This window comes from Phalacrocorax carbo, chromosome 2, assembly GCF_963921805.1.
Source record: "Phalacrocorax carbo chromosome 2, bPhaCar2.1, whole genome shotgun sequence".
NCBI lineage: Eukaryota > Metazoa > Chordata > Aves > Suliformes > Phalacrocoracidae > Phalacrocorax > Phalacrocorax carbo.
In genome coordinates, this window is record NC_087514.1 from 58,626,267 (window position 1) to 58,642,391 (window position 16,125).

Consider the following 16,125-nt stretch of genomic DNA (forward strand, 5'->3'; position numbering starts at 1 on the left):
ACTCTAGACTGAGATGATCTTACAAATGTTCTGTTGATTCTTGCCAAGAGGCACATTTCAAGGTGTGAAATATGCTTATTGATACTGTCAAAGTTGGGATTTTCTGATAATGTCAGTAGTTATTCTTTCTGCAAGTCAAACAGACTTTTTATTGAGGCTTCATATGTATGTGTGTATGTGTGTATATATATAAAAATATGTGTGTGTGTGTATAAATAATGTATGCTGAGTAACAAATCCCTGCTAGGATGAGAACAGATTTTAGTTGATGTAACTATTTGATTGGTCCCAAACTAGAATACTATCAGTGTTTTTCCCTGAATAATCCGATGGTATCTTGGGAGGGAGTTGGGTATTTTGTGAGGTTTTTTTGTATTTATTGTTTTGTATACTGATATGTGAAGGTATCTGCCAAAAGTCTCAGTGCAATAAATGGAGACTGTTGGAGGTGACTTATATCCAGAACATGACAAATAGAAGAGAGATCTATAGGAAGTTAGCTTCTTACTTCTAGCAATACATTCACATAACATTCTTTGATATGCTTCAGATTCTTGTAGAGAATTTTCTGTTATTGTTTTAGGGTTATTGGGGGTGAGACCTAGGTCTCACTTTGTTTCTTGAAAGCATCTTCAATATGATTCTTCACTAGGAGACTTTACTTCCAAATTTCTTTTGTATAAGCTTTTGAGAATTTTGTGTGCTTTTTATGAGTCTGCTTTTAGAGCTGGCGTCATGAGGACTGTTTCCATTAAATTTCTGTGTGTCTTGAAACAGTTTCTGTTTAAACTCTTTCTACTGAAGACACTTGAACAAAGACATTTAACGTATTATTCTGATATTTCTCTTCTAGAGAGTTACCTGGAAATGGAGAATAAAGGGGATGAAAATGTGAAGTGGAATTTGTCATCTTTTGCACCACCCTATGTTAAAGTGAGTGAATGCTTGTGTTGGTAGTTTTATGTAAATCTCTTGGTTTTTTTCGTTCTTTCTTCCTGCTGTGTGCTCCCTCTCCTCCTGCATCTTCTCAAGAAAGAGTATATATTTGAGCATGGACTCAGTTACAGAGTTTCTTTCTGTCTCTGCCTATACCAGGGAAATGTTTTACTACTTTTTTCATCTGTAATGTGTTCCCTGACTGCAAATCGGTCCTCTGTGGGACAATTTCTGTCTCACTGTCTTACAGAGTTTGCTTATGCTTATCCAGTATTCTAATCAAGATAGCATTAAGTAGTCAAGCATACATGAAAGGTGTGTGTCCCTTTTGGTTCCAGAATGCTAGACTTGCCTTGTTTTGAGACTTGTGCTGCTGGAATTACGCTGTACATGGTATCTCTGTAGGTAAAGTTAGGTCAAGGATATTTGAATTACACTGCTGTTGCCTGTGCAATTACTGTAGCTGTACCATTGATATTTGTAAATGCTTCCCTATTGTTTTGATAGTCTGAAATGCTGTGATGGTCACTTTAATTTTATGCTATAATATTATGGTCTGTTGTCATGAAATGATTAAAAATGATTATGTAGCACTCTTAACTGTAGCCCAGACAACTGAGTATGCCATGTTCCAGGCAGTGCACCACCTCTAAAATGGAAGTCAGTAGTCACGGTGACTGCATAGATGATGTAGTTTTAGTCTTTATTCATTTGCTGTTATGGAATCAATTTTATTTGTTCTCTTGAAAGCAGCTTGAGTGGGTGTATTTTCATCAGTCCTTTGCAAGGATGGTCTGTGTATGGGTGTATTGTGTATGGGGTGGTTGGGTTTTTTCTTTTTTTTTCTGAATCTGACTCACAACTTTATTTGCAGGATGTGGACGGAACTGGTTGTGTTTATAGGGTTACTTACTCCGCTTTCAGATGCTCCCGTGTTTCTGGTACTCTTGAAGCTCATGGAAAAGAGAAGGTAAACTGACATTTATAAATACTTCAAACGTATTAGTGTATCTCACTTGTAAAATAGGATCTTACATGAGAAATTATCTGAAATAACAGTTGGAATTTTGAAGCTGGTCATACTTTACCTGATAATGATAAAATGTTGGCCTTCCAAAATGGGGTTCTGGGAGTCAGTATCTACTTACCACAGCTGTTATAAAGTCAGCTGAGTTGATTCTAAGAATTCATGCAATTTGTAGTTTGACTTTAACATGGTGGTGTTTTTGTGTTTTGTTTTTGTGTTTTCAAAGATAAATTATTCTAGAACAGAAAATTGTTTCTAAATGTTTTATGAAAATCCACAAGAAAATCACAAATAATACTGGGTTCTTATGAAAGTGGTGTGAGAACTGATTTCCCTTCCTTAGAAGCGGTCTTGTCATACTTGTTCAAGAACAGTTGTCTGTTCCTCAGGTTAATTTCATTTGGCTTACAATGTTATCTCCTGGCCAGTAGAGGGTTTCATAACCACAATTATAAACCCATTCAGCATGTCCTTGGATGTGCTTTATATGGGGCTTTTGTCCCTCACCTTCTCTCTCCATACTACTATAATTCTATCTGTTCATATTGATGAACACCTATCTTTTAATCATTATGGATCATTATGACATTCCTTAACTACATTATTTCTATGATGTAATTGGTAATCTATTTACAAGGCATAAAATACTTACTCCTGTCCAGTTTCATAGTTATTTCATAATACTGAAAACCACTATTTGAATTTAAAAATTGTCTTTGCCTTAGCAATCCTAGTTCAGGTCTATCTGAATAACATTTACGTTATTGGCATGTCAGGCTGTTGGCTGGAGCTGACAAGGTAGAGTGCCATCATGACTTGCTGTTTTTTGCAGTGGGTATGATAATGTTTAGCTAATTAGGTGTAGTTGTAGTGATCTAATCTGTTCCTCCCCTTCTCTTTCTTTCCCCAACCTCAACTCTGAAAACAATGCAAGTTTACTCGTGAATTAACCTGGTGCAGCACTATACAGAGACAAGCCTTTGGTCATCCCCAAGGGTCACCTATGTAACAAATGCATAGCCTGCAAGTTGGTTTAAATTTCGGCCCTTCTAGTACTTGTAGCACAGTGTGCTTGCAGACTTGGAGCTGGAGGAGTACAGTTGTTCACATCTTAGCCTGACAGATGAAGGAAGTATTGCTGTCTTTCAGCTGCATGTATTTCCCCTCGTGGTCCCCTTCTTTTCCATTTTACTAACAGAAATAATTGTGCAAGCACTTGCTCACTTTGCTTGAAGCAGATTAGCTGAACTCAATTTTTGTTCGAGATTGCTTGCACGACCTATTTCATTGGAACTCTCTCTTGTGGGCAGAGGAGGATGAGCTGTATTGTCTTCTGCAAGGTCTCCTGTGTGTGGAATGTGTGTTCTGTAGTGTGCAAGTTTTGCGCTGGCGTAACTGTAACTTTGTGTAGGTAAAATTGTGAAGATGTATAGATTATTTTAATAGCTTCTGCAAAATTTTTCTCTTGTTTGCTAGGTTGCTGTAATTTTTTTACCTAGAGATAAAGGGGATTACTCCCAGTTTTGGGACCTTGAGTGTCACCCAGTTGAAAAGCCTAGTTGGAAACACAAACTAAGATTTCAGCTTTCTGGAGCAGTAAGTATATAAATGCTATAAATACTGTCCTGAGCACAAATTTTTGATAACATCTTAATTTTACTCTACAGTGCTCCTTCTCATATGTGCTGGCGTATTCTGAAAAAAAAACCCGCTGATATTTTTGTTGCACTAAACTCTATTGTTTTTCTTACGTTACAGAAATACTTTTTTTCGTCTTGCTTATGAGAAAATGCATTATCCTTTGCCATTTAAGACTTAAAATTTTGTTTTGTTCTCAGAAAGTAGAGACAACTTGCCTTTCTGTGGGAATTGTTTCTGTAGATGCTGATTTGTTTGTATCAGGCACTAAGTGGATTTGTTTTATTTTTGTAAAGAAATAGCAATGTAACTGACCTTTGGTATAATATGTAACTTAATGCAATATTGGAACTTTCTGATATTCATATTGGAGATATGGATGTGTCTGATAGAATCTATTCAAGTTTTTTAGCATAGTAACAACGTAGGTGGGGGTGATCTTTGAGATTTGTACAGAGGAGCGATTGGATTTGAGTTCTCCTTTGCTCCCCTGTTGTTCCTCAGCTCTAGCTTTAAGGTGAGGCTTGGAAGGAGGCGTTTGGGAACTAGAACTGATTTTCTGCACGCTCTCTCCTTACCTTGCTTTTAATCCCTGCCTCACTGTCCATACAAGAGGACTTAATGTAGGACGAAGAATCTTTTACTATTAGGAAGAATTAATTCTAATGATTGATTAAATGAGCTGAATGTGAAGAGCTTTTTACATTTAGTACTGCGTGGTTGCTATATACTCTTTGCTGTCCTCTCGAGAGACTTCGACTTGATTTTTCTAAGAAGCCCGGATAAAGATTTGGGATCTTTCTTTAGAATACCAAGCCTGTTTTTGTAGTAGGAACCTTCCTTACCCTTCTTGCCAGGGTACCTTACCTTTTATTTTGTAGGGTCCTTGTTCTTCCCAGTAGTTAAGTGTGTTGAAAAGGGGACTTAAAAAAAGTATATGTTAAATGACTTCTAATTTTGACATGAAGAATGAGACCTGTATAATGTTTGGTTTGAGAGGGTTTTTTATTCAGCTTTCATCTAATTCTTTGCATATAATTTTCATTAAAATGAGGAAAACGTCTATGCCATTTGTCTCTTTAAAGCTAGTTGAAATTGAGAGATGAATTCTTTATTAGAAATCTTGAGTTTTGAAGAAGTCTGTTCTTAAAATGTGACTAGTCAGAGTTGGGTAAATCTCTGAGTGGCACAACTTGATACTAATTTTTTTGAACTATGGTGTCAGATTTGTTCTTGATTTTTTTTTCAAAGCTGTTAACAATTAGTTCTTTCCAGCATCTCTTTGTGCATATGGGAAAAAAATTGTGGAAAATATTGAAAGGTGTCATGATCATTTTGAAAAAGAGTTGAAAGGGAAATGTTTTGTTTATCAACTAGGTAAGGAACTGTACATCTGTTTGGAAGAAAGGTCAACACAGAATGTTTGCTTAGATTGATGCAGCTTTTTAATCAGATGCACTTTTAGTAGAGAAGACAAGTCAGTTATCCATTATGCACTAGGGATCAAGAGTTTAGACTGTGTTACCACAACTTTGAAAAGGGCTTGGATCCTGCTAGGTTTACTGAGGCAGGGCTACATTTCTGGTTAATGTGACTTCTGATAGAATGAAGTGGGAAGACTGACTGGCTGTCATTCAGAGTGACTGAGTGGTATTTATTTATAGCACCAGTTCAAAAGAAATGGAAAATTTGGAAGAGCTCCGGAAAGAACTAAAAGAACAAGGTCAAGTCAGGAAAATCAGTGGCACTTACCACATTCATTTTTTTTTCCTGAAAAAACAATTAACTGTGACTTTGATTATGCTCTGCATGTGTTTGCAGTCCCCACTGCTAGAAACTCCATAGTCAGGAGCTCATAAGATCATGCCTCCAAAACTGACCCTAGAGACAAAGAAAGGAGGGATTCTACATGTGCTTTGCAGCCCCAACCTCTCAGTTAATGGCCCTTCAAGCTTGTTTTTTTTTCTTTTCCTGAGAAACATTTGTTAGGCTGCTATCAGGTATAGTTCTAAGATCACTGAGCTAAGAGTATCACCATCGTGCACAGAAGTCTTGGATTGGTATTTCGGTCTAGTTATTGGTCCCTTCTGGGTGAATGGGGAACTAGCAAGAACCTGCCAGAAGGCTGAGGCAGCACCTAAGTTCTGATTACTCATTTAGCACATAGAAAGTTGAGGACTGTGTAAAGCATCCCTGCTGTTACATGAAGATATTACAAATGTTAAGTGCGTACAGTTTTTTAATTTATGTGGTTTATGTACTCCAGCTGTGTAACCATGTAACTTCTTAATGTATCATTTTGCAGCAAACTGAGTTTAATTTCTTGATACTTATTCAAATCAGGATTCTTAGTTAGCAGTATGTTTTGTGTTATTGTCAGCAGTACAAAGCTTCATCTTCTTTGTGTAGCCCAGAAGCAAGAGGAAGAAAAATCTTTTTAAAGCCTATAAGCAAAATAATTCCAGTTTTAAAGTTAAACAATTTTCTATGCTTCTGAGGTTGCTTTGGAACAACAGCACTCAGTTGTAACCATTTAGACACCATTAACCTAATGCTTTCATTTGAAAGAGGAAAAGTCAGTATAGGCTATGGTAAAGCATGCAGTACTTCAAGATGTCCATATGAAGACTGGGGGGGAATTTCTGATGTTTTCCATAATGTGCCTTATCCCCATGCAGTAGACTTGCCTTATTGCTAAATTAGAATTTAAATGATAACACTGAGGCATGACACCCATCATTTCTCACTACATGAAAAATTAAAAGCTCTTGAAACAAGACACATGTACAAATCTGTTCTTGTCTTTACGTATTGGGTTCTACTATGGTTCATGAGTTATTTGCAACTGAAAAATATTCTTTAAAATTAATGTGTTTTTTCTTTGCTGCTGCTGCTATTTCTGACAGACTGATTAGGAGGTCTTTCAATAGAAGAAATGAATGTCTAAAAGACAAGTTTGTCATAGCAGCTCTATTGAAGATGAATCTATTTTTTTAGTCTTCCCTGAGTAAGGGAATCAACTGCTTGTCTAAAATGTCAGCACCGTTTCAAAAACTGAGTTCATGTTGTACAACTGTAAGCGTAGGAGGTTCTTTTGGTTCTTTAACTTTCTTCAAGATGTTGTGACCCAAGGGACTCCAAACAGTATCTGGCTAGATATGTTAAACAAAGTAGAATTTGAAATTGGCTATCTGGTGAAGTGTTCCCTTAGGGTGATCTGGTCTCCTTGTGTTAGAGTACACTGAATGGGGGTCCTGACAATGGTAAATATTTTGGCCTAATTTCCGAATGTAAACATTACCATGCCATGCATTATTAGATTCTGTTGCCCTAGAGAGACCTTTCTTTGAGAAGTGTGTAGTATTCATAATACAAAATTATTACAAAGCTTTTTGCTGTTGTGAGAATTCAAACTATAATGATGACTTATGCCTGACTTCTTTCTGAGCAGTTGCTTAGCCAACTGCTGTTCTTGAGGCATATGGGCAGAGTATCTGCAGATGAATTGGTTTTTATTTTGGCTTTTACTAAAATCTTCGTTGCTAGCAGATTTCTTGAGATTCCAACTGCACTGCTAGTTTGTGGGGAACTTACTTGTAACAAATAAAGTATTAATAAGACACAGAAGCCTGTTAAAGTATTCCTGCTAAATAATTGCTTCTGTCTCAATGATCCAGACTTTACTGTTCCTGGAAGATTATACTTTAAATAAAAAGTGTTGGATTGGGTAAGGGAAGTGACTTACATACTTGAATACCTAAACATTTTTAAATGCAAAGTTTAAAGACTTCTCTATTTTTGACAATAGGGTATTATAACAGAAAATGAAACCTCAACTGTGAAAGCTTCTGCAAGTGCCTTCACAAAAACTGAGCTTCCAGTTATACCAGAAATGGTTTATTCTGAAGCACATACAATTAAAGCAAGGTATGTAGAGACAAAACTTGGAATGAGAGAGTCTGCAACTGGTTAAAGGTGGAGGGAAGCGAAGGGTGGGACCCAACCCCATAACCAAAACCTTTTTAACCATTAGGACAGCTATGTGGTGGAACAGGCTGTCTAGAGAGGCTGTGCAGTCTCTGTCCTTGAAGGTTTTTAGGATCTGACTGGACAAAGTCCTAAGCAGCCTGATCTGACCTCACAGCAGGCCCTGACTGGAGCAAGAGGTTGAACTAGAGACCTCCTGAGTCTTTTCTGACCTGAATTATTCTACAATTCTATGTTAAAGAGTAAAGAGCTGCAAAAACCAGATTTGCCAAAACTCTTAATTGCTTTGTATTGTTCAATCTCCCATGCTTTTTCTTTTCAGTTAGGTTTTAAGTTGCCTAACCATGATTTGCTGTTGTGAATGACCTGGTATCAGCAGTAGGACGTTGTGTATGCTTTTTGTATACTCCCCTTTCGGAGACCCTGTAGAAATGTAAAGTCACTTCTGAGAAGACCACTGTATTGTGTGTCTTGACCTCGCTGTTCTTCAGTCTTAAGTCGGTTTCCAGTTCTTTTGCTATGGGATGATGTGAATGTGGCAGGGGAGTAAAATGTTTTCGTTAATTGTGGCATCTCCAAGCAGAGTCTAGTTCCCTACTAAAGCATATGGGGGAAAATTTCAGATTGTGAAAGCGCATATAAGTAAATAAGTAAATATATTTATGCCACATATATTTATGCCACAGCGATGCTTTCATTATTCTTTGTCTAAAATGTATTGCCTGTAAAATTTGTGAGAGAGTTGATGCCTTCAGGATCTTCCAATTTTTCCTGATTTATTCTGAGAATACACACCTGTATCTTGAAGTATGCAATCAATATATGCAGACCATATAAGTAGGAAATCTTAATTTCTTAAATCCCTTTTTCAAATCAGACAAAATGAGATAACTCGAGGGTTATATGCACCGGAAGACCTGTACACTTTTCCTCCAACTAGAGTTGGGGAATCATGCACGTTGAAGGTCAACCTGCGGAATAATTCCTTTACAACACACTTGGTAAGTTTGACAAATGTTATTTTAAATACATTTTCATAAGTCCTTTCAACAGTTCAACTGCACTGGCTTTTTTTACTCTTGACAGAAGATTGCAATAGTACAAGTCTCTGTTAGTTTCAAAAAATCAATATTATGTTTGAAGAATTTTGCTCTCCTGTAATTTTTCTCTCTTCTTTTGTCTGACTGGATCATTGAGTGTATTTGAAATATATTTGCAACTGAAAAAATAATAGATTATAGTTTGCATCGATTTGTTATTATTCTGATTTATTTTATTTTTTAACCTTATTAAAATATTGAGGTGTGAATTTTTCATGCTATGCACAAACAGGGGCATGCTTTATTTTTAAACCCTGGGTCTGTATTTGTAAGTGACCTGATTTATCTTAAGCATGTCATAAATTGAATATGATACGCATAGATATAGTGCACTTTTAAGCATTTTGTATTAAATCGCAGCTGAAATTTTTAAGTCCCGGCGAGCCTTTCTACATCAAGCACTCGAAATACTCTCTAAGGTGAGTAATGCATATGCTAACGTTCTCTCCTAACAAATTAAACAAGTAATTCAGTAAGATAAATATCTTCTCTATAGGTACGTTGATAAAATGTAGTTATAAATATCAAACATTTTCGTTGTCTAGTTAAAGCCTTTTTTTTTGCTAAGCTGTACTCTGTGATGTTGGTTAGAAGCAGAATGAGCCCACACAGTTATTTCTGCATCTGCCAATTTCTTCCCTGCAAATTGTTCCTAACAGTGCTGCTGCTTTTAATGCTAAGCCTAATGCTTCATTTAACCATTTGGCATGCTGTGCCAATCAAGTCATTCCTTCCATTTATACTTTCTGCACAACAGACCAAGCAAATAGCCTTCATCATGCTTCTAATTTGACAAACCTGCGGAGTTTCATCAAAGGTTCTCTGCAAATACAAGGCTTGAGCAGCCAGTGGAATTGCCTGGTCATACCAAGTATTTCAGCATATTACCTGCATAAAAGGAATTTTCAAGTTGGTGATAACAATCCCACAAAATAAACCCAGTCATCTTTAGAGTTCATTACAACAAGTATTTGACAGTCCTATTAGTCATTTCTTCAAGAAGTGTAGCATCTCACGCGCTCATCTGTAACAGTGGGATTGTCAGGAAGACTGAAATGCAACCATTTCATTAGAAGTCATACAGCATACGTTCTCAGCGTTTAAACAGGTCCCTGTTTTAAAGACAGGGAAACTAAGGATAAACAGAACAGAAATTGTGAGCAAAATCATAAATGGAGCTAGATACTCTGGCTCCTAATCTATTTTTGTGTCTGGCAATGATACTTAGATTTTATTATGATTTATTATACCTGATAGCCACAGGTATTCAAGGTATTCTTAAGGCTGCTTTTCAGTGGAAAGTGTTATAGCTCCACTTAGGCATGTGTTCCATTGTTTCTACTTAACTGGTATCTTTTTATTAAGTATGTCACATCAGACAGCACAGAAGGGTTTTCTATGGAGGCAGTGACCAAGATAAAATCTATCCAAATAAGATGACTAGCTAGATATGTCTGAGGCTCTACAGTTGAAGACAAAGGACAGCATGACTTGATTGTCCCTGGAAAAAGGCTGAGCAACTTCACTGGAAGACACTTAGATATTTCAAAAATCTTCTTGGGGAATTCTGTAAAAGCTGTTTGGTATATTTTCTGTGAGAGATGAGAAACTATTGCTTTTATCCAAAGTAGAGTTAACAAGTTTAAAGTTCAGTCTACCATTTCTAAAGTTTATCGACTGAATATACTGCAATTTCTAATAACATTCTGCAACCTTTTTTTCTAGTAACTTTGGCTGTTTTATCTCCAGTTGTAAATATGGGCCTTTTCTAGCTTTTTAATAATTATTTACCTGAAGTTTACACAGATGTCTGAAGAAGGTCTTCCATTAAAGGGCATAAAGCATAGAAGAATTATTTGACTTGGTTAGATGCTTTTAAAAAAGTGTTAAAAGAACTTCTTTAAATGGCTTTTATTTGAGAACAGCATTAAGGAGAGTTTCAAGAAAGCCATGTTAACTGTTTCCATCTAAACTAGGTTAACCGGACATCTTACAAAGTAATGTTTAAAAGTAATTGGATAAGAAAACTGTTTGCAGAAACAGTAAATAACAGTGTGAAAATAGGAAGTACCACCTACCTATATTTTTGGACCAAAAAAGTGTCATGAAGTAATTGTGATCTGTTGCATTCTCTTTACTTCGAGGGCTAAATCCTGTGTAATCCAGTTTTAAATCTGGATGATGGAATTGCAAGTTTGTTTTTGTACTTAGTACTAAGAGTCTGACCTTCAGAAGCTGGTACTGTGGGTTGCCAGTTATTGTTCAATTGGTTATGTGATCACAAGTACCAATATGTAGCACTGCTGGTTCCTTTACCACACTTTGCTCCATTGAAAGTAATAATGGGCTTTATCCAAATATGGTGTCTTGCAACCAAAACTGTAGCAACAAAAATTAAAAAAGGGGATTTTAATAATCTTCACCGAATATCTTAAAGCATATATTTAGTTTTTTACCCACAGAGATGTCATTTAGCTAATATTATAAGTCCTGCAAATAATGGGTGGGAATAAATATGGTCTGTAATTCACATTCAAAAGAAGAGTTCTGTTTGTTGACAAAGTAGAATTTTTTTTAACTGCGGAGGGAGTACCTTTAACAAGATGAGTCTTAAGTGATATAAACATATGGATGAAATATTAAAAAACACTTGACTTTTTTTAAAACCTTTGGCTAAGTTATGTTTCTGAAAGGACTACCAGGTTACACCTACCTAAAAAAAGTTGTAAAACTAAGGTGTTTCTATTGTATTGCCTTCAGAAGTCATCTGAAATAAGTTGAATACAGGGTAGTATATATTTCGGGTATTACTAAAAGGTTAAACTGTTTTTTGGTTGACTAATTATTTATGTTTCTGGTAACCACCATTCTGGGTGTCAGGAGTCACTATTCATTGACAATAGGTCAGGTTCCTATGGCTTAGATGCAACTTAACCTATACTGTTCCTTTTGAACTTACCTATTGCTGCTGTTGTGTTTAGAAGATTGCAGTATTAGTTTGTCTATGAAGTAGGCTTCAGACATACCTGACTTTCCAGAAATACCACTTGAAATTAATGCAACAACCTGTAAAGGCCATATAGTACTCATAGACTAATTGAGTTGCAGACACAGTGAAAAGTTGGAAGTAAAGTAAATTTTTTTTGTTTAAAAAACAAAACCAAACAAACAAAAAAAAAACCACCAAAAAAACCCCCACACCAAAAACCCAGCAGTTAATTGCTGGGGAATTCTGGTGTCCTGACATTATTCTTCTTGACTAGTTTCTGGCTAATGTACTTCAGAAAAATCCTCCAGGTTGTTTCATTTTTAAGTACATTTGTGCTTTGTAGTAGCTGGACCCTAAACTTTCCCATTTTGTTAGTTGAAGAAAATGAAAATAGTGTCTTTCCCTTTTGAATTCTTATGCTTCCTAATCCAAGATGTTGAGACTTATCCCAATTGTGATAAATCAACTGACTGCTATGAAACAAACTCTAAGTAATGTCTGATTAATTCTGCTTTTAGGGAAGAAAGGTAATGTGTATAGCACCGACCAAATAGACACCTGAATTTAGCAGTCAAATGGAGTTCAATATAGCTGTCAGATGCTAAGCATCTGGGCTCTGCCTCAGTATCACTGAGGTCATATAGTATGTATTCTGGAAATTAACATTTGACAGCCATATGTGGTCATCTCTTTAAAAGAACAATATATAACTTTCTGTTAAGTTTTTGATAGTAAAAGTTTGGTTGTATTGTTCTTTTTGAGTAAGTGTTAGGGTATGTAAGGAAGCATACATATGTTATTTTGGAGATGATGATATAGACTTGTGCATCCCTCCTGACTTTCTACTGAATTTACTTTTATTTTCATAATTTCTCAGGTGGCCTGGTTGTATGTGGCCTCAGACCCTATTCTTACTAAAATTTGTGTTTTCTGATACAATGCATCCGTTATAGATTAAATAGTCATACTGATGTTCTTCATTATAAAATGCATTTTTTAAAAAATAAAACTGGGTAAATATTTTTGTCCAATATATTATAGATAGATAAAGAGACAGGGCATGCCAGGTTTGTTATACAACACTTGGCAATCAAGTATGAGACATGAAACCCTGATCTGGCTGTACTCCTTTGCTGTATTGTTGATTGTAGTTCAGTGCTACATAATCAGTGCTTTGTATTAACCCAATTAAAAAAATACAGTAGCCTACCAGTCTTTATTTTGAAAGTGTGTACTCTTAAGTTACTTGATTGACCAGGATCTGTGTTGTTTTTTTTAAAAAAACCAACATTATCTAGCATAACTGTTTTATGTTTTAGCACTAAAGAAATGACGCTGGGATCAGGCTTATCTGGAGGGCCAATATTATGATTTCCAAATGTAGGAGAAGGGTAAGAGCAAAGTCTTATAATAGGTTGGATTACAGTAGAGGAAGGGAATAAGAAAGGTATGATCAAAATAAGAAAAAGTAGCGAAAATAAGCACATGCTGGAGGACATTGGATAATACAACTTGTCCTGCTCTACTCTGCACTGGTGTGGCCTCACCTCAAGTACTGTGTGCAGTGTTGGGCACCACAGTACGTTAAGGATCTAAAGCAACTAGAGAGTGTCCAGAGGAGGGCCATGAAGTTGGTGAAGGGTTTAGAGGAGAAAACATAAGGAGTGGCTAAAGTCACTTGGTTTGTTCAGCCTAGAGAAGAGGAGACTGAGGGGAGACCTCATTGCAGTCTGCAGCTTCCTCACAAGGGGAGGAGGAGGGGCAGGTGCTGGTCTCTTCTCTCTGGTGACCAGTGTCAGGACCTGAGGGAATGGCAGGAAGATGGGCCAGGGGAGGTTTAGGTTGGGTATTAGGAAAAGGTTCTTCACGCACAGGGTGGGGGAGCACTGGAACAGGCTCCCCAGGGAGGCAGTCACAGCACCAGGCCTGATGCTATTCAAGAAGCACTTGGACAACGTCCTCAGAGACACAGTGTGAATTTTGGGGTTGTCCTACACAGGGACAGGAGTTGGACTTGATGATCCTTGTGGGTCCCTTCCAACACAGGACATTCTGTGATTCTATGATACTGAATACTGTTGAGGGCAGAAAACTGAAACTACAATAAAAGAAAACAAAGCCATTTTTTCTGTCTTTGTCTTACCAAGTGATGCTGTTCATTTTTCGTTATTCCAATATGTCTGTTACTCTTACCTGTCTGTTAGTTCTGAATACTTGTTGGATGCCATGGAATCTAATAGGCTCAGCAGTTCCAGCTTGTTGCTTGTATAGCTTATTTTTTTTAAAATGTTCACTCTAGGCTTTTGATAATTAAGCTAGCCACCCATTACATTTGGTATGTTTTTATGTAATCTGAACAGAAGAGGAATTATATAACCTAAAAAGGTGTAAAGTAAAATCTTTAAAACACTGTTTGAGGATGGTTATATTCACTTGAATGATTCAGCAAAATATTTCTTAATATGGAGGCAATTAAAAACAATTGAAATTATTTTACTGGATTCAAATTGGTGGAGTTTCCAAAAGAATTGGGAATTTTATTTTACTTGTCACATGACTTCTGAAGGGAAGAAAGGTGGTACCTTTGCTCTAAATATAGTTTATGCACTGTCAGTATTATTGCTAAGAGGCAGATCAAACTTACTTAGGTAAACTAGCAGCAATAAAGTACTGTATAATCAATAGCAAAGAATGACCTGTACAATTAAAATACCTCAGAAGAATATAATCAAATCTATAAAAATAAACTTCATGATCCAGTGCACATCCAGTACACTATTTTGAGAAAATCTAAACTAGACAAGAGTTGCTCTGTCTGGTAGGATTTACTTGTTTATTAACATAATTGCCTTTTAACAGATCCCATCATTACATCAATGTGCCAGTCCAGTTCAAGCCAAAGGCAGAAGGAAAATTTGAAGGTCTCTTCGTTGTGCTGACGAGCAAATATGGCTCAGTTAATATTCGGCTGTGTGGTAAAGCTATTGCAAAAAAAATAGAACAGTTATAAAAAACTGTTTATAATAATTTATAACAGTTTATGCCATTTCAAATATTCAAAGATTTGCTACTATACTTCCATGCTAACGTCCTACTTGTTTTGCCCTGTGATGCTGCTTTGATGGAAAGTCTTCTCTAAGATGAATTATGGTGCTTGTTTTAAAAATCTGTTTCATAGTAAAAACACTGAGAAATAACACTGTATATTTTAAAGTTATCATGTTCTAATTTATGTTTCTGCACTTTTGAAAAGGGAAGTTTTCTATTTTTGCATTTATTAGGAATTGCTAGATACTGATATATTTTATTTTAAGCATTGTAAATACAGAAATAAAATATATGTATTAACAGTTTATTCTACCTGATGTCTGTCTTTGGTTAGAGGATTCCTGGCTGTAGGTAAGAGATCAAGCTGTCTGCTCTTAGGCAGTGCTAGTCTTCTGGGGGGCTTTGCGGGGAGGGATTGCAGTACAGAAGCTGACCAGTTAATATCATGTTTCCATCTAGTAAAGCTGGGATCAGACTGATCTGACAATCAGCCCTAAACTTTTTACACAGTTCAGTGGCAGGCATAAGCATTGTTGTTTTATCTCTAATAATGTGAAAAAAAAAATTAAACATGAGCAATACTCCCTTCAGTCCTCCAGAACGATTCATCTAACCGAGCATTCTGCCTCTGACAGTGGTGAAAAGATGTTGCTTTGAGAGATGCCATAAGCCTGTCTGCTGCCTTTGGATCACTTTGCTTGCATTTCGTCAGCACCTGCAGTCATTGGATTAGGGATGGGAGGTAGATTCCCACTTACCATATTTTTTTTCCTTTTAAGGACCTTTTTGAGAATTTATCCATTTACCTTTTTGAACCCTTTTGATACATTGTTTCCACAACTTCATGTGGCAGCAAGCTCTAAACGTTCACTCTGTGCTCTTCTAAGAAAAGTTAGGTTTTGTGTGCTAAACTGGCTTCTTTATAATTTTGTTGAGCATTCTTCAGTTCTCATATTGTAAGAGTCAATGAACAACAGTTCCGCAATCAGATTACCCATTATCACCATGTCCTTTGTACCCTTTGGCTCTGTCTGCTATTTTATTTCTGTAGCATGCAGCTACAGATATCTGAAGATGCCTTAAGCTAGAAATGTAGATTTTTGGCAGCATCGTTCTGTCATAGCTTATGTACACTATTCCTTTCTTCAGGTTGGTAGAAGTGTGAGTGAAATTCCTTTCAATATGAGGTTGTTTAACTGCATTTTCAAACAACTGAAATTTGAAAAAAATGGGAGGGAAACCCTGAATTACCCAGTGCATCGCCTTTGATACACACCACCAGTATTATGTTAAAGTATACTAAAGCTTCCACTTCTTCATAAAACCTTGTTTCTCAGCAGTCTGGAAACAAGGAAGGGAAGATTAACTAAAAGAAATTAAACTAGACATCAGAAGACTTG

General features: G+C 36.4%; 1 protein-coding gene across 2 annotated transcripts in view; it reads left to right on the top strand.

Annotated features, from left to right (window-relative positions):
* CEP192 (centrosomal protein 192) overlaps positions 1–15,030 on the top strand; it is a 79,593-nt gene extending 64,563 nt beyond the window's left edge. For both annotated transcript variants that reach the window (XM_064443059.1, XM_064443060.1), the window contains 7 exons: positions 854–933; positions 1,811–1,906; positions 3,440–3,559; positions 7,410–7,528; positions 8,466–8,589; positions 9,049–9,107; positions 14,537–15,030. In XM_064443059.1, the coding sequence (XP_064299129.1) occupies positions 854–933; positions 1,811–1,906; positions 3,440–3,559; positions 7,410–7,528; positions 8,466–8,589; positions 9,049–9,107; positions 14,537–14,687 (749 nt within the window). In that variant the 3' untranslated portion in view covers positions 14,688–15,030. The remainder of the gene's footprint in view (positions 1–853; positions 934–1,810; positions 1,907–3,439; positions 3,560–7,409; positions 7,529–8,465; positions 8,590–9,048; positions 9,108–14,536) is intronic.
* Positions 15,031–16,125: the final 1,095 nt, after the last annotated feature.